Source organism: Exophiala oligosperma (genome assembly GCF_000835515.1).
Source record: "Exophiala oligosperma strain CBS 72588 unplaced genomic scaffold supercont1.3, whole genome shotgun sequence".
NCBI classification, from domain to species: Eukaryota; Fungi; Ascomycota; class Eurotiomycetes; order Chaetothyriales; family Herpotrichiellaceae; genus Exophiala; species Exophiala oligosperma.
The window spans coordinates 2,041,741-2,066,016 of NW_015622820.1; the positions used below are offsets into that span (position 1 = coordinate 2,041,741).

The 24,276-nt window shown below is 50.1% G+C and overlaps 7 protein-coding genes across 7 annotated transcripts; 4 read left to right on the top strand and 3 right to left on the bottom strand.

Annotated features, from left to right (window-relative positions):
• The first annotated feature begins 1,185 nt into the window (after positions 1–1,185).
• Positions 1,186–2,216, top strand: PV06_03522 (uncharacterized protein). The gene has a single exon (XM_016404319.1). The coding sequence runs from the start codon at positions 1,412–1,414 to the stop codon at positions 2,042–2,044; it is 633 nt and encodes a 210-aa protein (XP_016265324.1). The 5' UTR covers positions 1,186–1,411; the 3' UTR covers positions 2,045–2,216.
• Positions 2,068–2,969, bottom strand: PV06_03523 (uncharacterized protein). Its single transcript, XM_016404320.1, has 3 exons — positions 2,688–2,969; positions 2,515–2,624; positions 2,068–2,444 (listed from the first exon to the last, which is right to left on the bottom strand). Exons 1-3 carry the CDS (start codon positions 2,700–2,702, stop codon positions 2,357–2,359), a joined length of 213 nt encoding a protein of 70 aa, XP_016265325.1. The 5' UTR covers positions 2,703–2,969; the 3' UTR covers positions 2,068–2,356.
• Positions 2,970–3,908: 939 nt separating this feature from the next.
• PV06_03524 (uncharacterized protein) lies at positions 3,909–6,491 on the top strand (the record flags this gene model as incomplete). Its single annotated transcript, XM_016404321.1, has 4 exons — positions 3,909–4,121; positions 4,181–4,288; positions 4,353–5,349; positions 5,398–6,491. 4 exons carry the CDS (start codon positions 3,909–3,911, stop codon positions 6,489–6,491), a joined length of 2,412 nt encoding a protein of 803 aa, XP_016265326.1.
• Positions 6,492–6,908: 417 nt separating this feature from the next.
• Positions 6,909–8,558, top strand: PV06_03525 (uncharacterized protein). Its single transcript, XM_016404322.1, has one exon. The coding sequence runs from the start codon at positions 7,188–7,190 to the stop codon at positions 8,487–8,489; it is 1,302 nt and encodes a 433-aa protein (XP_016265327.1). The 5' UTR covers positions 6,909–7,187; the 3' UTR covers positions 8,490–8,558.
• Positions 8,503–9,779, bottom strand: PV06_03526 (uncharacterized protein). Its single transcript, XM_016404323.1, has 2 exons — positions 8,800–9,779; positions 8,503–8,729 (listed from the first exon to the last, which is right to left on the bottom strand). The coding sequence occupies exon 1, from the start codon at positions 9,440–9,442 to the stop codon at positions 8,804–8,806; it is 639 nt and encodes a 212-aa protein (XP_016265328.1). The 5' UTR covers positions 9,443–9,779; the 3' UTR covers positions 8,503–8,729; positions 8,800–8,803.
• A 225-nt stretch (positions 9,780–10,004) lies between these two features.
• Positions 10,005–11,941, bottom strand: PV06_03527 (uncharacterized protein; the record flags this gene model as incomplete). The annotated part of the gene is made up of 7 exons (XM_016404324.1): positions 10,005–10,244; positions 10,303–10,407; positions 10,466–11,239; positions 11,305–11,596; positions 11,647–11,717; positions 11,771–11,841; positions 11,899–11,941. The coding sequence occupies 7 exons, from the start codon at positions 11,939–11,941 to the stop codon at positions 10,005–10,007; spliced, it is 1,596 nt and encodes a 531-aa protein (XP_016265329.1).
• Positions 11,942–17,419: 5,478 nt separating this feature from the next.
• PV06_03528 (uncharacterized protein) lies at positions 17,420–18,689 on the top strand (the record flags this gene model as incomplete). The annotated part of the gene is made up of 3 exons (XM_016404325.1): positions 17,420–17,565; positions 17,670–18,564; positions 18,630–18,689. The coding sequence occupies 3 exons, from the start codon at positions 17,420–17,422 to the stop codon at positions 18,687–18,689; spliced, it is 1,101 nt and encodes a 366-aa protein (XP_016265330.1).
• Positions 18,690–24,276: the final 5,587 nt, after the last annotated feature.

Below are 24,276 nucleotides of genomic sequence, written 5' to 3' on the forward strand. Positions count from 1 at the left end.
TGCCCCGACTTCTTGACATATTCTCATGAGGTGACTGACTGGCTGGCTGTTTTACAGGTCAGCGGTGTCACGTTCCCCAACAAGGAAGCCTTTATTATTGGACAAGGATCTCAACCTCCCATTCCAGTCCTGAATACTCTCGACATTTTCTTCTCATGCACCAAGATTGCGTGGCGATGGGTCGCTCAAGGCATCGGGTCTGGTCAATACGAAGTCAAGGGCATGGACATGTTCACAATTACTCCTGGAGGTCAGATCAGTGAAGCGTATGCCGAATTCAACAGTGGTGCTTGGCTCGCGGACATTGGGAACCCTCAATGCCCAAAGTGTAGCAGCAAAACCTGAGAGATACGGCGTTGATGGGGTTGACCGTGGCTACTCGATTTTGAAGGAGCCGCGCTGAAAGTTTTTCTATGTTTACTTCATTTCTCTGTATGGCGCGAAAGGTACATCGCGCCAGAGACCTCATTTTAATGGCTTGATTTTTTTGTCAACCGAAAGGTGATAGACTGAGTATGATGTATTCCATTTTCCTACCAGAATGCCCTCAGGGCTTAGGCTGCGCTGTCATATGGAGTTTCCAGCTGGGGTCTTGTTGGTGCAGGATACGTTAAACTCCTAATTTTGTGATTTTCAGACATTTGCACCGAGTAACCAGGCTTCAGGTGAACTTTGGGCCGTGTAAGGTTACGGACAAGCAGTTACTACTCCGTACGTATGACTCATCTGGTATATAAATACCAATCTTCTTTTCCCCCTTTCTCCCTTCTTTTCTTGTTCACTACCAGGTACACGAGCACTATCAAGTCCGCAATCGTATATCGTAACAAGGTGACAGAAAGAATGATGATGACTTTTTCTCGAGAATCCAAAAAGTTGCTGTATTTTCACTTTACCTGTAAACTGAAGAGTATGCACACTGCGCGGAGAGAGAGAGGAGAATTCTGACTTTGATACTGAGACGGACATACGAGAGATCATTTTGTACCTAGGGACATTTTCCGGTCTTGAATTCTAGGTAGAGATTCCCAAAACTGAGTGCGCACAATCGTAAAAATGCTGCTTGTAGAATTTCTAGGGGATTCAGGGGGAGTCTTTTTTTTGATGATGATGATGATGATGATGATGAGACAGGGAACCACACGAGGCTGAAGCCGAAATCGCCACAAACACAACGGCCCCGAAGAACAACCGACGAGGTCGGAGAGGTCAATCAAAGAACTTTTGGTTTTTGGGCTATTCACCTAGGTACTTGTCGACTGCTAAACTGCCACTTTCTGCTATCTTGTCCCCTCCGGTCACAAATTTCACCTGTTTTCTTTGAACCGTCCCTCATCAGTTGAATATTGTGATACAAACCACAACCACCTCATACCTGGCACACAACCGCTTCGATTCCAGAGTCGCAACTATGAAGTCTCCCAGCAGCACCTCATCACTTCGGGGGGTGATCACTTTTGCTCCTCGAGCCTACCTCTTCACATCTTCTCCTATACGGTCACTGCGGCCATCACGGTCCTTCGGCACTTCCGTTACCTCGAGAAAAGGCGACTCTTCATCTTCCAAGTCTGCTCCTCCATCTCCGTTCAACAGTTTCGGTGGCGGACCTGCGCCACCGAGATTGCCCAAGGAAGAGCAAGAGATTTTTGAAGCCCTGCAACGTTCATCGACGGGAGCGTTCTCGACGCCACGTACGCCACCGCCCAAGATCAATCAGTCACCTCATTCCGGACCCGCGGAGGCGGCCCATGCACAGACGAAAGTGGAAGAGAGGGTGGACAAGATCCAGGCTGAGTCGGCGAGCAGACAAAAGGATCTCGGGGACAGCATGTCCAACTTCATCAAAGAGCAGTTTGACCGCACCAAGATCGACGCGAGGGGCGACGGTGAGGAATTGCACCCCAACATCGTTCGCGGTGCGCAGCCCGAGTTTGAAGGGGACGTCAACCCAAAGACCGGAGAGGTTGGAGGGCCCAAGAACGAACCTTTGAGATGGGGCGCGTCAGGGGAATGGAGCTACAATGGAAGAACTACGGATTTCTAAGTAGAGAGGAAAGGTGTGGGAAATCGTTTAGAGATGATCTTCTTTGGAATAGAGCGCGCCTAGTTTCCCCGTCTGGAGATTTGTGCTGTAGTTTCTAGAGAAAAATGACTCGGATGTGCAAGAGCAAGACACAAGACGCCTTTGCCCATGTGTTTCCCAGCTCCAGTCCTAGCTCCACGTTTCTTCGCTCCCTCAATTTCGCATGTCTGAGTTCATGTATCAATCATTTCCTAGCATCATTTCCTTGATGTCTTATCGTTGCAAGATCATAAAAAGGACGAGTGTTTGAAAGCAAGAGTCGTCCGCACCCCCCTATTGTGTCTTGACTTCGCCGTCTTGTTCGACGTGGATGTGTTCGTTGGTCTGGAGGACACCGACTTTGTCATCAGGGAACTCGACACTATTTTTACACAGTCATGGTCAGTATCTATAAATGCTAGTGAGACTGTTCAAAGAAGTCTAAAGCGTACGTGAAGCCCTTGATCAGAGTGAACTCATGCTTGATCGAGCCGCCGTCCGCCTTGGCCTTGTCCTTGGCCTTGGTCAATTCCTCGGGGGAAGCGTTTTCTTTCAGAGTGACCTGTGGAAGGCGACACAACGGTCAGTTTTTGATGATACTTGCGCAGAGCTGCGTATGGCTTACGTTGAAGAGAGGCATGTTGATCGGTCGGTGTGTGTGTATGCGGGATTCGAGGGGCTGGTGCCTGTTGAATTTAATAAGTCGGGCGCGGATCTGGCGATAAGGTTGGTTGAGAGACAGTGTCCAGGCGAAAAACCTCAATCTATGAAGATTTGTTGTTGATGAAAAGAATCGAACGAATCTTGTTTTCCTGTAGTGGAAGATTGAGCGTGATGAAGATGAAGGAGGGATTGAGTACCATGCAGTAAGTAAGGTAGTAGGCTGGATTGATTCATGGCAATTCACAACTCATCCCACGCATGACGCAATTTACCGAGGTGGGCTTGTTTCTTCACCCACAATTCAACCTCCATGTAACGCTTCTTCGGCGTGGACCGAGAGATAACAAAGCACGAGTACTCGTACTGGTAGGTGCAAGAGATACAGTGATTGTCGACTCATTCATTACCTGTACAAATACGGAGCAAGAGGGAAATGATCTATGCTTTATTTTGTGGTTTTATTTTGATCCAAGTCTCGTCATTCTTCATCGTTGATCTCATCCTGCATGCCGCATATCTAGATAGATCTTGACTTTTTACCCCGCCAGTCCGAGTACGAGCACGAGTACCAGACAATACGATCTATTGATAAGTACGGAAAGGAAAAATTGTCTAAAGGCACTTCGAAGAATGGGAAGCTCATCGGTCTACATATCTGACTGAGCAGCTGGCGGCATACGGCCACTGTCACACATTTCATGTCAGCAGCTCACGAGCTGCCTTCTCATGGTGAAATGGTTCGCAAAGACAAGAACTTCGGTTAGCGGGCTGAATTGTAAGCGTGATATATCTACTCCGTAGCTGCGCCCAAAGACCCTTTTGTAAGCCTGAACTCGCCTCATCAGCCTTGTAAGGAAAAAGATTCATTAGGCCAGCAACAGGCATGCCAAAGCCTGTTCTAGGCCAGTTCGCTTCTGTTTCACACCAGCCACAGTTCAGCTCCAATGATCCTTCTGACGAACATCATCGCCACAAACCAGCAGCGAGTAGGATTGAAGTGAGCCAGGGGTTTGGTTGGATGAGATAATATTAATTATTCGGTAATAAGGAGGCAAAAATGGGAAGCGATTGCTTTTCATGTGTGTGATGCCTTGTACATAATCGAGCCTACATCGAGAACAGTGTCTGCTTGTGACAAACCCATTGTACTCTTGTTACGCACCCCCATGAAGCCCGAAGAATCATGACGTTCCAATTCTCTAGGCTCGTGCCTCCCGTTGCGGGCCAGCGCCAGCGCCAACGCCAACGCCGGCGCCAGGTCCAGGTCCAGGTGCAGGCATCGTCCCCATCACTGACATCTTCCTCCGCATCGACATCGACATCTCCACGAATTCGAGGTAGCAACAATAATTTATCCTCGACTCCCACTTCCCAATCTACGACTAATGATATATCCGTAAGCCATTTCCACGAGGTTTCTCAAATCGTGTGGTATTAACAACACCATGCACGCAGATGTCGAGTTCGGTGCCTGTGGACGGGCCTAGCACTAATGCCACCATTATAAGTCTTACAAAAAAGTTCAGAACCCTCGGACGATTGAGCCCATGGGTGAGATCCGGGGTATGCATATTTCCTACCGTTTGCAGACTTCAAACAAGTTCCTGGAGACTGACCGTACGTGCAGGAGCTTCGAACACCCCCTGAAGAATCCTACCTCTGCGATACCTGCCTGCGGCTGGACCTCCGAGTGGAATCTTTTTGTGTACAACCGGGAGACACCGAGTATGAAAAACAGCACAAATTCAGATATCTAGGAAGACTATCGCAGATACGAAGAAAAACACACTGTCCCTTTTGTCGGCTGATTTTAGCCATAGCAGATCGACCCTTCGACCAGAGAACTCCAAGTTTACATGCAGATGACGACCCCGTATGTTATGCACGCTGGGTGGTAGACGGGCAGGAAGATACAGGGCCAGATCCGGACAGACCTGGAGAACATATCTTTAGACCAAAAACACGTCGCTTGTTGATATATAGCGACCCCCAAGCCTTCAAGGACGGCTACATTGTGCTTTTGGCCGACGATGCACCAAGCCGGGAGTTTTTTGGGCGTCGAATAACATCTCCGGACCTTCTGGACGCGGAGGTCCTGCGAAGATGGCTCCACGTCTGCGAGACCACTCACGGAGAGGAGTGTGAAGAATCCTTGGTGCATCCCGATCTATTAGGACAACCGAAGAATGTCTTTCGAGCCATTGATGTGAATAACATGTGTATCGTTGCGGTACCTCAGTCCTCAAGATACGTGGCCCTGAGTTACCTATGGGGCAAGAATTTCATGCAACTTTTCACCACATCCAAAAATCTCCCAAAGTTGTCACAGCCCGGAGCACTAGAAAAAGAAAAACTCCCTCGAACAATCAAGGACACCATCAAACTCACCAAGATGCTTGGAGAGAGATATCTCTGGACCGACAGTCTAGCGCTCTTACATGATGACGGGTTTCAGTACCACGATGACTGGGTCTATGCACGAGCTACTGTGACGGTCGTTGCTGGGTCGGGGAAAGACGCCAATGCAGGCTTACCAGGCGTGAGGAAGGAATCTCGAACTTTCCACCAGAATATTGAGGAAGTCAAACCTGGCCTACGCCTGATGGTGTCGCATCTTGCAGAGGGTAAGGGTCTCTCCTCCTTTGTTTTGCGTCTGTTACTGACCCCTGTAGATTACATATCGACCTCACAGTGGGATTCTCGGGCCTGGACATTCCAAGAGAGAATGTTGTCGAGACGTTGCCTGTTGTTTGTGAACGGACGAATATACTACCAGTGTCGACGGACGACATTCTGCGAAGATATAGAAATGCCCAAAGGCAACGGCTGGTCACTGGACTCGATCGATATGCCAACACGGATCTTCCGAGACAGACCTTTTGTACAATTTACATCAGCAGTCGAGTTATATACACGTCGGGAGCTCACGAACCCAGCAGACATCCTGAATGCCTTTGAAGGGGTTCAACTGGTGCTGGAAAAACGAATCGGCGCCAAAATATACTATGGTGCCCTGGAAACCATGATGGATTCATCATTAACGTGGGAATCTAATAAGAGACTGCTTCGACGGCCAGGGTTCCCCAGTTGGTCTTGGGCAGGATGGGTGGGGGAAATACAGTGGAAGTATACGGAACCTGCACGGTCATGGATCGAATGGCATGCTGATCGAGATGATGGCATTCACACTTTTCCCAGACAAGGATTCGAGCGAACACCTCCTCCGATCGAAAGAGCTGGTAATGAACAACCCATGTCGAGCCATAATATGAGCAAGACATTCCCACTGCTACATTTCCGGACTGTCACTGCCCATTTCACACTCACCTCTCCCGCCCTCATCCACAAGTCGGTCATTTCGCCTTTGAGAAAGCGACTTACTGGTCCCAGTGCATTGTCAACGGTGAGGCCGGCACCCGCGGATCCTGGTCTCATTCGAGTTGGGATAGCAGACAAGAACGGATTGTGGTGCGGCACCATCGATCTCGACCTTATTTGGATGAATCGAGCCGGTCGAAGTTTTGAATTTTTGATCATGTCCAAAGTCGGCCGGTTTACTGATGACGAACTTACAATTTGGGAAGGCACATTGCCTGATGATGTCGAGGACATTTTGGCGGGGCGAAATTACGGCGTTTACAATGTCATGTTGGTGTCGAAACGAGCTGGCATCTACTACCGGGAAGGTTTGGGACGGGTACTGGCCGAGAGTCTGTCAAGGGCTCTCGAACCTGGGCCAGAATGGAAGGATATAGTACTTGGTTAGCGACGTACTGGTGTACCTTGTGTGTGAGTGTGTAGACTATGCCTCGATACCCGGTCAAATCCCGCCTTCTAGCATACATCAAGTGTCCTGTACTTGTCACGGTGAGAATTTTGGACAATGATCCCTGGGCGTTTAGGGTATGGTGGTCCCAGGCTATCCTCGGCAATGTGAAGCAGTCGTGATTGTGTCAACCGAGGACATTTCATCCCTCAAAAGGACTACCTTGTGGTCAAAAGATAGGTACGGATATGTACTCCATATCACTGCTACTATTTCAGGGCGGCTCCGGGTTAATTAGGTAATACAGTCAATCAGACTCGTCACGTGTGCTTCACGTGTCCATGTCATTGGTTTTGGCCCCCATGTGCACGGCGTTGCATCCACCTCGTATTCATCCCGCTTTTCCAACATTCCCCAAGCTTTTCGTGATGATAAAGTGTTAACTCAAGGTTTCGGCCATGTAAATTGAGGCGCAGTCTTTGGATCTTCTTTCTCTTTTTCTTTCCTTCCATCTCACGAAAGGACAAAACCAGTGTACCGATCGCAGTCGCCAAAGATTGAATCAATGCGCGAGATGCGCTTGACCGATTGCAATCGCACACGGTGCACCTTTGGCCTTGGATACAAGAGCCTGCCGACTCAAACTGAAGAAAAAGACGCCATCCAGTAGTGTATTTCACGCAAACACCTTCATCGATGTCGACGTCAACGCCGATAATGTCGGGGCACCACTACGACAACGTGACGACGATCAACTGCGTCTACTCGATCTCGGGCAATTACGGGGTGCTTCCACGGTTTCTCTACTACGTGACCCTCGTCGCCGCCATCTTCGGACGGAGTCGAGAATGGCTCATCATCGGCGCGTTGGTCAGCGCACTGACGTACGCGGGCACGGCGGCGATCCACATGATGACCCTGGTGCGGAGTCGCACCGGCGTGTTCGACCTGGACATCCTCGCCGTGTGGGCCGTCCTGTCCACGGGCGCGTTGGGCTACATCGGGATGATGCACTGGAGCAGTACGCTGAGGAGCAGCCGGGCGAGGGTGGTGATGCTCCTGTGGGGTGCGTTGGTCGGGGTGGGGTTGATTTTCGGGAGGGCGCTGTTGTTTGACACCCCCGTCGACGCGGGCGAGAGGGCGTGCTGGTCCAACGGCAATGGCACCGGGACCGGGAGGCTGTTGTTGACCCAGATCCTCCAACTGCAAGGGTCCGACTTCGATTGCACCTACAAATGCTTCGGGATCACGAAACCCCTGAGACAGACGAGCGAGATCGTGGCCGTGCCGAGTCAGGTCCTGCACGGAAAGTACACCTCGCTGAGCTACATCCTGGTCGGACCCATACAGTTCGCGGCATACGCGGCCTTGAGCGTAGACAGTGCGTCGGAACATACGCCCAGTGTTCTGTGCACGAGGCTGGTCATGAAGTATCTGCTGCGCGACGTCCCCGGGAAGCAGGCGGGGGAGTTGACGAAGGTCGTGTACAAGGCCAGCATGGAGTCGTGGTACGGCGGTTATTTTGTCTTTCTGGGCTACATTCGGCGCATACGATGGTGTTGGGTCAAGTTCCGCTGGGCGAGCATGTTGTTGCCTTGGTTGGTGTTGAGTTTTGCCATTGACGTGCTGTGTTTGCCGTTGATGGTGGCGAATATCGTCTTGAACGAGTTGGCCCTCTTGAGTGGTGGATATCCCGTCAATGAGGCGAACATGGCCATTGGACAGTGGGGGCCGGTGGTGAGTTCGTTGCTTGTCGTGTTTGCTGCCTGTGTCAACAAGGGCCTGGAGTGGTGGGAGGAAAGGAAGGCGAGGAGAAAGGAGTCAAAAGAGAGTGGGCGTGATGAAGGAGAGGTGGCAATGGAGGAAGTCAGCGTGGTTGCCGGGAAGGGTGCAGATCGAGATGGAGATGAAGATGGCCAGGTCTGGGGGGTCGTTAAGCCGAAGATGGTGCATGTTCAGACGTTGGAGGATATGGAGGATTTGAGGAGGCCGAAGTAGAGGAAGGTAGAGGAGAGAAATGAGTAGTTTGATTCATTCTGTGTATATCATACGAGATTTTCACATGCCGACGCCGGGACAGATGTCAGAATCAGATCCTCTGTGCCCCCTGTGCCCACTCCTCTCCATAGCTATCCTTGACCAGGGTCCGCCTAGAGCTCATAACATCACGTCTGATCCGCACATCTATTTGAACATCCTTCTTGGAAAATTTGCAACGTCGGAACTCTGCATGGTAGTCTTCAACTTCTCAATGGCATTCCTGGATGACTTATTTGAAAGGAGCGAGCCGATGCTATCGGAGACTTACCTTCCTAGAAGTCACCAAAGTATTTTTGACGGATATGCTCCATTGACAGTTCTAACGGCAGCGGATCCAAGAATCGATTGACCTCATTACGCCAGAAAGAGTTCTGAGGGTTGACCTGACAAGCAGTAGTGTTTTCCCAGTAAGCTGGAAACCATCCGGAAGTTTCCCAGTCAACGATCCCAACAATCTGGTCTCCTCGCACCAGTATATTGAGACTACTTAGATCACCATGCGTGAAGACCAAGGGCCATTGCCCATTGTGGAGATCAACGAGCTTATTGACCTCGGGCTCATGTCCCGGATGGAAGCGAATGCCCTGCCGTAGATGGCTGTGAAAATCGGCAACACAGAGGAATGGCCCGAAACGTAAGGAGGAACCTGGCAGGCGACAATCGTAGAGCTTCCCACCATCAACATTTGCAATTCCTTGGCCTGGTGAAGGTGGAATGCTCCGCATTTCTCGAATCATGTCTTTGAGCTGCGAAAGGAGTGACCTCTGCGACTCCGGGCCGCGATGCACCCATCCGCTACCGAGCATGTAACCTTGGATTCTTTGCATCACGATGTATGTCTGGTCATGGTGAGTGAATGCGCAAATCACCTTGGGTACCGGGATCGACGTGTGCTTAGAAATGAAGCGCATGGCAGATTCCTCGGACAGGCTAACAAGCCGACCATATTTGATGCAGATTCGCTTGGATAGGAGGAGCACACGGCCGCTGTAAGGTCGGCAACGCCTCACAAGCTTGACGACGGTAACGACAAGAAGTCGGTATAGAAGTCGGTCGTTGATTGGGGGTGACTGTGTCACTGGGAAGGAGAACAGAATGAGGGATTTGAGTGAATGCTACTCAGTATTTGGGTCTGGCTGAGGCGTAAAGCGTGGCCCAAACGAAGAGGCAAACACAAAGCGTACCCGGAGCATCAGAGGAGTGAGAAGAAAGTGGGAAGCTGAACTACAGCCACTTTGAATCCCTCATCTTTGAGTAGGAGGAAGAGAGAGAGACGGAGTGGACAAAGTATTCAAGGATGAAAAGGCGCTGGATGGAAAGGCCGCTTCCACTTTTGGCAACTAATCCGAGGACAGTCGTTCCCTCGTGTCTCTCCCAACAATTTCCAAGAATTGCTTCATTCAATTACTCGCGACCAAGTGTCAGTACTGCTCGTTTATGAAAGGCAAATATCTTGAAACTTGACCTCAGATCTCAATAGAACCGCCGCTTCTCCACCAATTTGTAATAACGTGGACCTAAAGCAGTACGAATCCTCTTCCCGTATATCAGCAAAGGCACATACGCCATCCCAATTCCAAAGCAGAGGCATCCGACAACGATGAACATATTTGCCATTCCCATGTTCTTTAACCACGGACTAACTGTGAACGGCATGGCGATGCTGATCGCGTTCCTTACAAAGGTGACGCCCACGAATGCCTCAGCGGTAAGCTATACACAGTCAGTCAAGGTCAGACACATCAGGGGAAAAGGGGTTGTTGAAATGTACCTCATAGTATATGTCTATGACCATGGTGAAGGTAATATCTCCCATGGCGCTGAAGCCAAAACCGAACAAAGCACCACCGATACTTGGATAGATCCAGTGCAGGCCCTTGACCACAGTTAGCTACCATATCACCACTTGTCGCAAACCAAAACAAATCACTTACGTGAGCTGCAGTCACCCCGAATATGATGAGACCACCACCCATGGCGAAGTAGACCGGTAGGAGGAGATGAAGTCGCATTTCAGGTTCAAATACTCCGTGATTTCTTTTGGCAAGCCAAACAACAAGTCGATCCGAGAGAATGCCTGCATAGGCGCTGCCGATGATAGTTCCTACCAAGGGACCTAACAACAGATTCCCGAGTCCAGAGGCCGTGAATAGATAGGGCGGAGCTGAAAAGATGATAGGACTCGTGGCTGAATATAGCACCAGCCAGCAGATTGAGGAAGAGTACTGGATTGCGGTGAACAAGACGTGTGGGAGGAAGAGGACCGATACTGGGGCGATGAAAAGCCTCCACAACGATTCTGGAGTGGTGGTGACGAAGCGCATACGTTGCCAATATGTGTTCGGGGCTGGTATCTCTGCTTCTGTTATAGAAACAGCGAGGCCAGGTTCGGACTGCACATCTGTCTGGCCCTCTTTGAGATCTTGATCCTGGTCGAGGGAAGTCTTCACTCCATCCAGCTGTACTGACGATTGCAGGTCAGGTAAGCCATTGGAGACGCGGTTGTATTTTGTCTCCTCGTAGCCAAAGAGGAAGACGATTGCGAGGATGGTCTGGGTTATGCCGAGGGTATAGTAACACCATCGCCATCCGTGAGCCGTAGCCTGAGCACCAGCGGCAACTGGGGTGAGGAAGCCGCCAGCTACAACGGCCAATTGGTAGAATGCATTGGCTCTGCCTCTTTGGTGGATGAAATATAGATCCGCAATCTAGAGAGATTCGAGTAAGTACACTACGTCAAATGTGATTCTTAAAAAAGGGGAATAGGCCTCACTGTCATCTGGACCACTGTTTCATTGATTGCCCCAGCCCAGCCGATGATGATGGAGGTCAGAATCACCTCAGCATAACTGGTCCGTCTTGCTGTCCACCAGCATCCAGCTGCCATGACGGCGACAGATGCAATGTATGTTGACCGTCGACCGTACTTGATGGTCAGGGGCACGAAAAGCGCACATCCAGTGGCCAACCCGGCCAAGTTTGCGGACTGCCCATGCTGAAAGGCCGTGATGGGCATTTTCATGTCTTCTACCATCTGTGGCCAAAGCACTGGTTGGATCATGATGCTGTCAATTCTTGGTCAACCAATGTACTCAACCGAGCATGGTCATCATACCCTGTGAAGCTTGCCAAGGTCGCTGCAAGGACAAGGAGATAGTTGAAGGCTTTCCGCCAGTTGTTCCAATTCTGTTCCAACTCTGTTACTCAAACACCATGGCCTCACGTGCCTGAATGCTTACCAGCGGATCATTTGGGTCATTCGAAGGATGAGGAACGAGGACGACCTTCAACGCCTCGCTTGCGGCTTGCCCTAGTATCCCGGTCTTAGTTTCTGACCAACCTGTACCTGAGAATTTGGGCTACTTACGCTCAAGCAGCGGGATAGTTCCAGGAGGGTGTTCAGGTCGCATGGTCATGAAGCTCGCTGATTCTCGACCGTGTGTGTATTCGACCCGTATACTGTACTGTGGGGTCTGACTACCCTTTTTATCGTCTCGGTCGGAAGCAAAGCGGATCTTCCGGCGTCGACCCACCCCTATCTGTGTCCTCTCCCTCCTAACAGAACAACGTACAGCTGAACCCGGCATTTACCAGCCTCACATCGCGGCACTTTTCTCTTATGACTCTTGACAGCAGGTGTATATCCTGGACTTTGCATTGTATCCACTCACGCTTTTACAGCAAGAAACATGTTTCCTCCCAGCAGCTATCCTGTAGCATCCTGGACAGAAGGACACGACTAGAAAAACTCTTCCACGTTACCAATCTACGGATGCAAAACATGCTTCATGATGATCCAAGACGGCCACATGGTATCAGATCGTATAGCAGTTGTCGTAAAGCACACAAAATTACAAATTGTGTGGCACATGTAACAAGGCTGCCAGACGCCCAGACCTCTTGATCACTCGGCAAACATGCGGAGGTTCCGAACGCGCAAATACATTTGATACGATCCTCGTCGAGACAAGCGAAGTACGTCCCCATCTTTGAGATAGCATTCCGAATACTCGTGTCTATGCAGTTCCGCCACGTGGAAAAGCCCATGCTCCCACAAGAACTTCAGCCTCAATACATTCACTAGGTATCTTTGGCTTCTTGTTTTTACCCAATCCCCCGGTACATAACAACATTTCTTCGTGGCCAGGGTCGAGATCTTGATCGCCTATCTTAGTATCTAGCCGAAAAGCACCTCGACTGGGGCTTGATTCATGCGTACGAGACGACCTGCCACACAACCGGAAAAGAGGTCAGTCTCAGCACCCACCCTCCCAATTCTCGACCAATATGTCTTCTTCTTCGGCAGCGGTTGCCTACCACTCGGGCAACGTCTATACCGTCGCAGAGTCTCAGCCTCATGCTGAAGCTTTCATTGTCTCCCCAAATGGCACTTTTGTGGCCGTGGGGTCCAACACCGAAATTCTGGAATTGGCCCGTCGTGACGGCCTCCCAACGTTTGACCTCAGATCCCGGTTTGTCATGCCCGGAATCCACGACGCCCATGCCCATCTCTTGATGGCCGGGCTTTCGAACTTGTCCAGCGTCAAACCCGGCCACGACGTGACGAATGAGAACGTGGCTGCGAGGCTCAAGTCTCCCGGGTGTCAGTGCCAGTGCCCCCACGAGTACGGCGACTGGCTGATCGGCGATCTCTTCAAGATTGACGACTTTGATCGTTCGTCCCTGGATTCCGAGTTTCCGGACACGCCCGTGGCCCTCCGCGGAGGGGTCGGCCACTCGATGTTCATGAACACGGCGGCACTGAAGCGGGCGGGGTACGACGCCGAATCCGGCGAGCCCAACGGAGAGAAAATGTTCAGGTACCTCCGCCGGCCGGACGGCCAACTCACGGGGGAGGTGGCCGAGAGGGGCATGGAGAAGGCGCTCTTCACCATTCCGAAACCCACCAGGTCGCACGCGAAGAGGTGCCTCCTGAGTTCCATTCAGGTGCTGCAGCGCGCCGGGGTCACCAGCGTCCAGGAAGCGTCCGCCAACAGCCTGGCACTGACGGGCCTGAAGGAACTCGACGACGCCGGCGAGCTGAAAATGGACGTCCAGACTCACATCGCCTATCGACCCATCTGGCTCGCCGAGGAACCGGAAGACATGATCGAAAAGACTCTGGAGGATGCGGAAAAGTATCAATCGCGACACATCCAGACCAACTTTATAAAGTTCATGCTCGACGGCATTCCGATGGCCCCGTATTTCACTCACTGTGGACTCACGGATTCGGGAGAGGTCGACGAGAGTAAGATCCTGATTGATGATCTGGCAGATCTCATCACCAGATTCGACGCAAGGGGCATGACGTGCAAGATACATTGTACCGGCCAAGGCAGCGCGCGTAGGGCACTTGACGTTTACGAAGAGTTGAGGAAAGCCAACCCAAACGGACCCAAACACGAAGTTGCTCATTGTAACGGCGTTCACGATGGTGAGTGCTCACCTCGTACACAGCTAATGATTGATATCAATCTCTAGTATTCAACAAGACTGACTTTTTCTTACGAAACACACCAGATGATTACCCGAGATTCCAGAAACTTAACGTGACCGCAGAAATGTCGCCGTCACTGTTATTTCCCATTCCAGATATCGCCGCCCCGGACGGTCTAGCGACGTGGGACTTTGCAAAGATGATCAAGAGCGGTGCTCACGTCACGATCGGAAGTGATTATTTCAACGAAGACCCTTCACCAATGACACCTTGTGCTGCCATTTTGGAGAATGTCATGAGTGCCATGCCAGATTCACTCAAAGACGAAGACGGTGCCGCCACCAGGACTGCCGCCGCCGAGGCAATTGTGAGGATGCTGACTTTATCCGGTGCAGAAGCCACTGGTAGGGATGACATATCGGGTAGTATAGAGGTTGGGAAAAAGGCAAACTTTATCATGGTCGACAGAGATTTGAGTCGAGCTGAATTCCAGGGGGCTATCGTCATGGGCACTTGGTTCGAGGGCGAGAGAGTATGGGAGTCATCGTCGGAGTGAAAAACCATTTAGCTTGTGACATATGCTCAGCAGCAAAGGCATTGAACCCGTATATACAGATCATCCGCAGATATCTCAGTGCCTTGATCCCTGATTCCTCCGAGCAATCAATATGAACATGTCGTCAAGTGTTTTGTGAAGAGGGAGCATGCAAGTCCATGGTAAGTTTATTTCACCTTCAACAAACACCATTGTTGACGTGATACCGACCTGCAGAGCCCTTGTACTTGACCCCCATGAATCTCTCTCGGTCTTCCGCCAAAAACAATGGCAACCTTTCAATAACCGTTTTGTCTACTCGACTAGCGTACTCGAAGATTGAAATCAGGTCAACTCCTCATGTCTGTTTCTTTGGCGAAGGAAAAGCCCCTCTCCACCTAGACCCAAATACTTGAACAGTGATGATGAGAAGAAAAGCACCTCCGACAATACCTGCTTGAGCTCCGAAAGACACCACAGGACCATCTGATTCTGCCCAATTGACCAAAAAGTAGTTGACAATAAAACCTCCCCAGACTCTGAAAGCGTTGATGATTGAAGAAGCTTCGACGGTGTGATCTGGGAATACATCACTTGCGTATGCTGACGAAAGGGTCAATCCCCGATTTGCCTTTACAAATAAAGTGGCTGGATGGATAAATTGACAAGGGAAAGGCAAGACATACCTGTAATGGCCACGGTCTGAGTGACGAGACCAAACCCATAAATCCCATAAGCCATGACGGGCCCTATCCATGGCATCTTGTCCGCCAAAGCGTACCCATACAGTACCAATGACCCAATCAACAAAACGACAGAAATCCATACCATCCAAAGTCTCACCTCGGGCTCGTACACGCCACGCGAGCGTTTGATGTGTCTGGTAAAGATGAAATCATTGAACCAATGACCAAAGAGTTCACCAAGGAACATTCCAATCTACACAGAGTCAGGTAGTGTCAATTTATTTTCCTTCTGTTTCGATCCAGAAGTTCAGAGATATAAACTTACAATGGGCGAGAAATAAAACAGAGACACGGTAAGCGTGCTGTAGCCATACCCTACCGGAGGCGGTGGTACGAAGAACAATGTGAGTGTGACGTTGATCCCGATGCTCCACATGAAACTGAGGAGGTAATAAACTGCAGGCAGTATTAGTTAGGTATGATTTGTCTGTCGCAGACTCTTGTCAAGGCGTTTTAATACAAAAGGAAAAAGAAACTCACCACAAACACACAAAAAGTGTGGTCGAGTCGCAACTATGCACATATCCTGAATAGTATGCTTGACACCGTTGTGGTAAGCTTGATATCCGGTGATGCCAGTGAGCAATTTTGCTCTTGCGACGAGTCTTTCTGTCATACTTGGGCTGCTCTTTGAAGAAGAAACATGAGTTTGTTCGTCTCCATGGGCTGTTTCTTGACCAAAGAGAACAATCAGGATAACACCAATCGCCAAAAGGCCTGTGTTGACCCATGACGAGGTCCTCCAACTGGCGTAGTTGACAATGACTCCAGATATCAAAGGACCGATAACTGGTGAGAAGATGATTGAGAATGCCCAGATGCCGATTTTACGAGCGTGTTCTGCAACCAAGCAAGGTACTTCAGTTTCTGCCCTCTTCTATAGGGACAAAAAGGGACGAAGCAAGGTAGGTAGGTGGTAGTCAGTCGTACGTACCATGAAAGAAGAACATGTCATGAATCATGCTCAAGCCAACAACCTGAGGCGAGGTGATGACGAACCCTTGCATACAGCGTATCACGAGATATGACATCCAACCTGGAGTTGCAGAGGCGGCGATGTTCAGGATGAATGCTATGGAAATGGCCCAGAACAAGATTGGGAGACGCCCGACCCATCGAGTCAGCGGGACGGCTGCAAGACCACCTGCTCCTATCATCTAGCAGTGAATTTGTCAACGTCAGTTACCAACATCAGAGGAGCCACTGCGACAAAACGGGTGGTGACAACATACAAAAACGTTGCCAGAGATGTTTCTTCCCGCGTTGGTAGTGCTGATACCCCAGTATTCGGACTGTGAAATCACAAGAGGAATGGCCCATGCCGATGTCATGTCTGTCATGAGGGTACTATAGACTTTTTTGAAGGGTTTTTGTAAGTATGATTTGCTCGCAATGCCGTGAAAAAGGAAATAGGTTGACGTACAGAGAACAAACAAAATCAGGTGTTTCTTTCTCCATGACCACTAGTTATGGATGTTAGTTATCCAGTCGAATAACCAGTAAGGAAAGAGCAACTCACATTCAAAACATGCTCTGGGTCGTCAGGTGGCTGAGGGATCAAGATGAACCGACCATCCGCAGTGGTTTTGAGTTGGGAGATAGTTTCCTCTCCCAAGTGTTCCTTTGGATGGTCGCCAAATCCAGGTGCGACGACGAGGGTGCCGGCTTTTCCACTGATGTGTTCCAAGTCAATCTCCATGTGAGGGGAGACGAGAGTCTCGGACTTTTGTTCAGACTTGTTGGGATCCATGGTTGATGATGCCGCACGTTTCTAACAAGAGTGGACACCAGATGAACTCTGAACAAGGTGGGTTATCCATTGTACTATATATCAAGGTGCATTGTATATAGGAAAACACCAGGGAACATTCCGCGGCAAGTGATAGATAAGGCCTTCCGAATGGTCTACTGTATGTTGGTATTGGTTGTGATAGACTGATAATGTACATGAGACGGCACGGAGTATGATCCGACAAATGCCCGGTATGGAATGGGTTCCGAGTTCCGTAGATTGAAGATACGAAAGTATGCAAGTCTGAGGCTGGTATCTTGATTACCCAGGTAGATCTTATCAAGTATTTGTATTTCGCTTATCTTTTTAATGCTATTTTCTTCCCGTGTCTTCTGTATTGAGTCAAAGGTTAACGAGTTCGTTGACGACGCGACCATGGGAGACCGGTCCGAAGCAAGCCTCCCAATGGATATTCCAGCCACTTACAAGGCTGTGGTCTTCGACAGACCTGGTGAAATCAGTACGAAAGTCGTCGAGCTCGAAACACCCAAACCTGGGCCGGGAGAGGTGCTAGTGAGACTGTACGTGTATTGCCGGACCCAAGTCCGGTGGCTTCTGGTGCATCGAGCAACAATTAGTCCCCACAAACAAGTGTTCTCCTTGCTGACTGTAAATCTGTACACAGGACCAAGTCCGGGGTCTGCGCCAGTGACCTCGAGATCATGATAGATGCTTGGCCTATACCTTGCGTGCCTGCCGGCCAGGTCGGTGGCCATGAAGGTGTCGGCACGGTGGTCATCCTGGGACCCGGTACTGAAGGAACGGTCAAAATAGGAGCTTGCGTCGGAGTTAAACGAGTCGCCAATGTCTGTGGCTCTTGCGGTCCCTGCCTTGACGGTCGGGATGGCCTGTGTCCCAACCAGAACATCTCGGGCTGGTACCACCCGGGCACGTTCCAGCAGTACGTCGTCGCACAGGCATCCTACCTCACCCCCATACCGGAGGGTTTATCGCCGGAACTGGCAGCTCCGATGCTGTGCGCGGGCGTGACCACGTACGCGGCCCTCCGTAAAGCCAATACCAGGGGCGGGCAATGGATCGTGGTATCCGGTGCAGGTGGCGGGTTAGGACATATAGCGGTCCAATTAGCCAAGAACGCATTCGCTCTTCGAGTGATTGGTATAGACGTGGGTGACAAGGAGTCGTTTGCGAAAGAATGCGGCGCAGAAAAGTTCATCGACCTCACAAAACTTAAGGGAAAATCTGCTTCTGAAGAAGTTTACCGAATCACAGGTGGAGAGGGCGCTCACGCCGTCGTGATTTGCACAGGAAACAATACCGCATATGCGCAAGGGCCCGACATGCTCAGATTCGGTGGCACAATGGTATGTGTAGGATTGCCAGGAGGACCACGCAAAAACATCGAGGGACTGAGCCCCGGGAAACTAATCGACAAGGAACTCAGCGTGGTAGGAAGTCTCTTGGGATCCAAAAGAGACGCCGTCGAGTGTTTGGACTTTGCCGCCAGAGGTGCAGTGAAGATCCACGTCGAGGTTCGAGGCATGAATGATATGACCAAGGTATGTCCAGGACCTGGTTCTCTCACACTCCTACAGGATTTGGTTACTGACCATGTTATTGTTAGACATTCGAACAACTCAAAGCTGGTCATTTGTCTGGCCGAGTTGTCTTGGACCTTGCTTAAGATGCACTTGGCTCATTTCGTTGAAGAGAAGACTTTACGGTGGCAACAGAAACGAGTCCTCAACGTGGAAAATTTGATACATGCGTACATAAGATTAACGATAGAGGCGCGGCATGGCATTGATGATCAATATAAGCTTGCCACAAGCGGATCACACAGCTTTCCTGGATCCTGTCAAATTTTCTATCTCACATGAGTAGAATCCTTGACGATTGAATCCACCCTGTTCCGAAGAGTGGGCATCTATCACTCAAAACCACTTGGCAATGCCTAAGTCCTAGCAATAAATTTGTGTAAAAGTGATGTTTCTTAAGATGCTCTCTGAGCTGTGCTTGCCCTATTCTAAAGATGTGCCTTTTGAGTTTTGGCAGCAAGGGCATTCATCTTATCATGAGCCCTGATGAATGTCTTGTAGTTTGGGAATAGGCCCTTGGGATCCCATTTCTCTCTTATTTTCAAGAACTTTGCCAACGCTGTATCGGAGAGTACCTTCATCTAGAAGGAGAAGGAAAAGTTAGTTGGCTTAAAGAAGGGGTAACGGGTCAAGAAACTTACATTGGCATCATCATTGTTCACATCGATTTCTGTGATGTACTGTCCAACGCTCACAGGCCATGCTTGGAAATACTTCTCACGCATGGGTTGCATGATCTCAGGCTCTAAGTTGGGGTCGGTCCAGCCTGTTATGGTCGAGATGTATAGGTCTTGCACCAGACTCAAAGCACAGTCCTCCTCATCTGGCGTGATATCGCAATGACACATGAATACGGACGTCGTCCGCGTAGGGAACTCAGTCAATGCAGGCTTTATGGCGGCTAGTAGCTAGACACAATGTCAGCGCTGACGGATTCATCTTCAAACCCAGCACTTACCTTGGGCAAAGGAACTTTCGGGTCGTTCATGATGCTGTTGATTTGCCATCGCTGAGTCTTATCGTTGCCCAAGAACCCTCGTTTCCGGTCGAAGACTTCTTGGAAGGTTCTCTTCTCAACAGGTCTCATCTCGACGAGCTGTTGACGAACTCCGGAGGGAATTTTATCATAAGCACCCAGCAAGGTCTTTGCCTCGCGAAGTGTGTCGGCATAGCAGAGCAAATTTAAGGTCAGGACAAGCTTTGCCCCAGCTGGAATTTCATCTGTCGTGTAACTTGGATCGTACTTTTCGGGATAGTCGATGGTCAGATTCAGATCGGTTCCATATTTGGGAGTATCACGACCTCGTTCAATCGCCCATGTCATCAATTCTTCGTACTTATCTCCAAGCTCGAACTTGAAAATTCTTTCCCACATGGTCGAGACCGGCATCGTTCTGCACCAAAAGCGAGTGACCACGCCGAAAAATCCCAGTCCACTGCCTCTAGCGGCCCACCAGAGATCTTCATTTTCGGTTGGACTTGCAATGACTGTTCGGCCGTCCGGGACCACAATCTCCATCTTGTTGATCCAGGTCTGGTTGGTTGCACCCCAGCCTCGCAAGAACCATCCCTGTCCGCCGGCAAGAAGGAACCCAGCAGCACCCACTGTTGGTGCATGACCGTGTGGGAAAAACCTCTTGATCTCGGCAAGCTTCTTGGATAGCTCTTCAGTTCGAACAGCTGGTCCAAAGCAGATTTCGTGAGTCTTAGGGTTGTACTCAACATGGCGATTCAGATTGACGGTGTCGATGAGGATGCCATCTTGGATCAGATTACCCATGTTCATAATGTGACCAGAAGAACGAATGCCGACATTTGTATTCAGGTCAACGGCACGCTTTAATGCGATGCTGACCTCTTCTGGAGAAGTTACGATGTGTATCTCGCGTGGGTAACGTTCTGGAGTGGCTGCCGTAGGGTTATTGCGTCTACAGCGCTCATATTCTTCGCTCCCTCGGAAAAGAACATTGGAAGAATAAGAAGGGGTGGTTGTATATCTCGCTGGAGCCGCCATGATGGTTCTGTGTTAGGGGGAATTCTTGGTTGTGGGAGAAGAGATAACAGACAATATTGCAAAAGCACGATACGAGAATACTGGATATACTCAATAAACACACAAGACAAGGACCTGAAGGATACCTAACAATCATTTCATACCTATGCTTAAGGTGGCACAAGTGTTTAGGCTTCGGAGCATCGTTGGCGGAACGGCGGAAACGTTCCGACCGCGCATCCGACCACAACAGTCGGGAATGGGGGAGCACGTAACAAGCGGGATCAGGAGCGGATGATATGTCGGACAACAAGTTGCCTTGGGCGAACATCACAGTTGTTCCAGGGAAAACATGTCGAGCAAGGTACAGGTGTCCGAAATTGTGCAGCATCGCAATCCAGAGGATGTCTGGATTGTCGTCAATGGCAAGGTATATGACATGACAAGGTTTGCTCCTCTGCATCCAGGAGGCTCAGAAGGTCAGATTTCGGGTGTGTTCTATTAGCATAGTGTTCCAACTGATCTTATGTTGTAGTCATCTATCGTTATGGTGGCCGAGACGCTTCCAAAGAATACAACCAAATTCATGGTCCCAGCCTTATCCAGAAATCCTTGACATTGGATTGTCATGTGGGGATTCTCGATGAAAGCAGCATCAATGATGAATGGAGTGCAAACTTGTCGGATGGCGAACCTCACACTGCGGCTGTTGAAGAATCGTCGCTTGGAGATGTCATCAATCTGTTTGACTTCGAGGCGATCGCTCAGAGGAATCTCAGTGAGAAGTCATGGGCCGTAATCAGCGGTGCTTCGAACGACAGCATCACCCGTGAAGCAAATCTATCTCTCCTCAGAAGTATAATGCTTCGGCCAAAGGTCCTGAGAAATGTTCGCACAGCAAGGACAAAGACGCGACTTTTCGGCTGTGACCTGGATTTGCCAATCTACATCGCTCCTATGGGAGGAGCAAAGCATGGAGGACCCGAAGGAGAACTTGCCATGGCCAGAGGAGCAGCTTCATCAGGAATCATACACTGCATATCTACTCCAACTTCTTTCCTCCATGAAGAAATCCTGGAGGTGACTCCCAAGCATGCCTTCTTCCAGCTCTACGTCGACAAGGAAAGACATAAATCGCAACAAGCGATACAAAATGCCACGAAGACCAAGAAAATCAAAGCGATCTTTGTCACTGTGGACTTGCCGGTGGTGTCCAAGCGCGAGGCAGACGAGCGAATCAAACCTGAAGGGCCTGCCGGGCAGAAGGATAGGAAAGGGGGGGGCTTTGCACGGCAAGCGAGTTCTTTCATCGACTCAACTTTCAGCTGGGAAGACTTGCGATGGTTACGAAGCATAACTGACCTGCCCATCGTGGTCAAGGGGATACAGTGTGCTTCGGATGCAGTCATTGCAATGCAGATGGGATGTGACGGGATTGTTCTGAGCAATCACGGTGGGAGGGCAGCAGATACCGCTCCGCCAGGAATACTCACTTTGCTCGAGTTACACAAGAACTGTCCAGAAGTCCTGGGCAAGATGGAAGTACTTGTTGACGGTGGTTTTCGCAGAGGTTCAGATATTGTCAAAGCCATCTGCTTGGGAGCATCCGCAGTCGGAATCGGAAGACCCTTCATGTATGCTCTACACTACGGAGCCGAGGGCATCGAGCACGCTGTCGAAAGTAAGTATCGAATCTCTTCAACCTGAAATTGCCTCCTTGCTAACTCGCATGTCAGTCATCAAGGACGAGATCGAGACTGCAATGCGGCTTTGCGGCATGACAGATCTGATGCGTGACGCACACCCAGACTATGTGAATACTGCGGCAATTGACCATCTTGTACCAGGCATGGAGCACTCGTACGCACGAAAGGTGGTGCGTTCAACTCCAAAGTTGTAGATCTATTTATATCACTAGATTAGACCAGTGATCGATATTGATGGTATCGACGAGAAATTGTTCGGTTCACTATCTGGCGAATGGTACTTTAAAAGCTCGAATGACCAAAGAAGAATCACTCCATCCACGTAACCGTCTTATAGTAGAGGAACTCCTCCAGTCCCTGGTAGCCGTTGAATCTGCCAAAACCACTCTTCTTGACACCGCCGTGAGGTAATGCAAACTCGTCATGTACGGTCATCGAGTTGATGTGGACAGCACCAGATTCTATACCTTCCGCCATGCGAAACCCTGCGCGTAGATCTTCAGTGTAGATCGAGGCTGACAAGCCATATTCAGTATCGTTTGCCAGCTCCAAAGCCTCCTCTTCTGTCTCAAAGGTATAGAGCGAGACGCTGGGGCCGAATGATTCGGTGCCATATAGGTCCATACTCTCGTCTATGTTTGTCAAGACCACCGGTGTCATCTTCGTCTTCAGGTCTCCTGCCAAGTCCGTATTGCCGTAGAGGGCCTGTGCACCTTGTGAAAGTGCACTATCGACCAAGCGGCGATTTCTGTCTGCCGAGGCAGCTGTGACCAAGACAGGCGTGGTTTCAGCCGTACCGAACATCCGTTTGATTGTTTGTTGCAGGACCCCTTTGAATTCGTTGGCGACGGAAGCATGAACGAGAATACGCTCTGTAGACATGCAAATCTGTCCGGCCTATTTGTGGAGAGAACAACCGTCAGGAAGAGCTTCTGATTTCTCTCATGAAGCAGATGTCAACTTACATTGAGAAAGGCACCCAACGTGCACTGTACGGCAGCATTCTGCAAGTCGGCGTCTTTCAAGACAATCGCGTTGGCCTTGCCTCCAAGTTCCATCAAAACGGGCTTCAGATGCTTGCCCGCACTAGAGGAGATGATACTCCCGACCTTTGAGCTGCCAGTAAAGTTGATTTTCTTAACAGCTGGATGACTGATCAATTGCTCAGTCACGGCCGCAGCATCAGACGGTCGATGGAAGATGGTATTGAGAACACCATCAGGGAGACCAGCTTCCCGAAATACGTCCGAAAATGCCCAGTAACAACGTGGTGAGAATTCGGGCCCTTTGAGAATTGCAGTGTTACCTGTGGCAATTGGAAAAGTAATGGAGCGTAATCCCAAATGATACGGAGCATTCCTGCGAAGAGTTGCGTCAGCTTCTCCAGGCCTTTTCTTTGTCACCGGGACTTGGGCTTACCAGGGCGCAATACCCAATACGACACCATAAGGTCTCTTTAGAACCATGGCACGCATATCCTTATGGATCGAAATTGGAACTTCCCCCGTCACCGCACCGGCAATTCTACCCGCCGTATCCTTCAATCCTTCGACTGCCAACCCAATGATAAAATCCTGATAGTGCTTGCTGGCACCGATTTCTTCGTGGATGATTGTTGCCATTTCCTCTTTACGCTTCAGAAAGATATCAGCCGCATTGAGAAATATGTCTCTCCGCTCCGAGGGTTTCGTCGCCGACCAACTTGGGAAAGCTTTCTGTGCTGCTTCCACGGCGTCGACGACTTGCTGACTCGAGGCTGTGGAGCATTGTGAGATCTCTGCACCCTTGAGACATCCAATGACCGGGAATGTTTCCTCTGTGATGATATCCTTGCCGTTGATGATGAGAGGAACAGTGTGAAGATGTCGATGTCTGGTGACAGCGTGATTTTTTGAAGGTTGCCGCAGAAGGCTGCTTGCTACTCTTCGGGCGATGTTCATGTTGCTTGATGAGCTGATTCGTATAATGATTTGA

Bases quoted from the DNA above. Each gene is read 5' to 3' on its own strand.
- PV06_03526 (XM_016404323.1), bottom strand. From the start codon at position 9,442: ATGCGCTTCATTTCTAAGCACACGTCGATCCCGGTACCCAAGGTGATT.
- PV06_03522 (XM_016404319.1), top strand. From the start codon at position 1,412: ATGAAGTCTCCCAGCAGCACCTCATCACTTCGGGGGGTGATCACTTTT.
- PV06_03523 (XM_016404320.1), bottom strand. The intron at 2,445-2,514 runs GTACGCTTTAGA...GTGTAAAAATAG, and splicing joins ACTCTGATCAAGGGCTTCAC to TGTCGAGTTCCCTGATGACA.
- PV06_03525 (XM_016404322.1), top strand. From the start codon at position 7,188: ATGTCGACGTCAACGCCGATAATGTCGGGGCACCACTACGACAACGTG.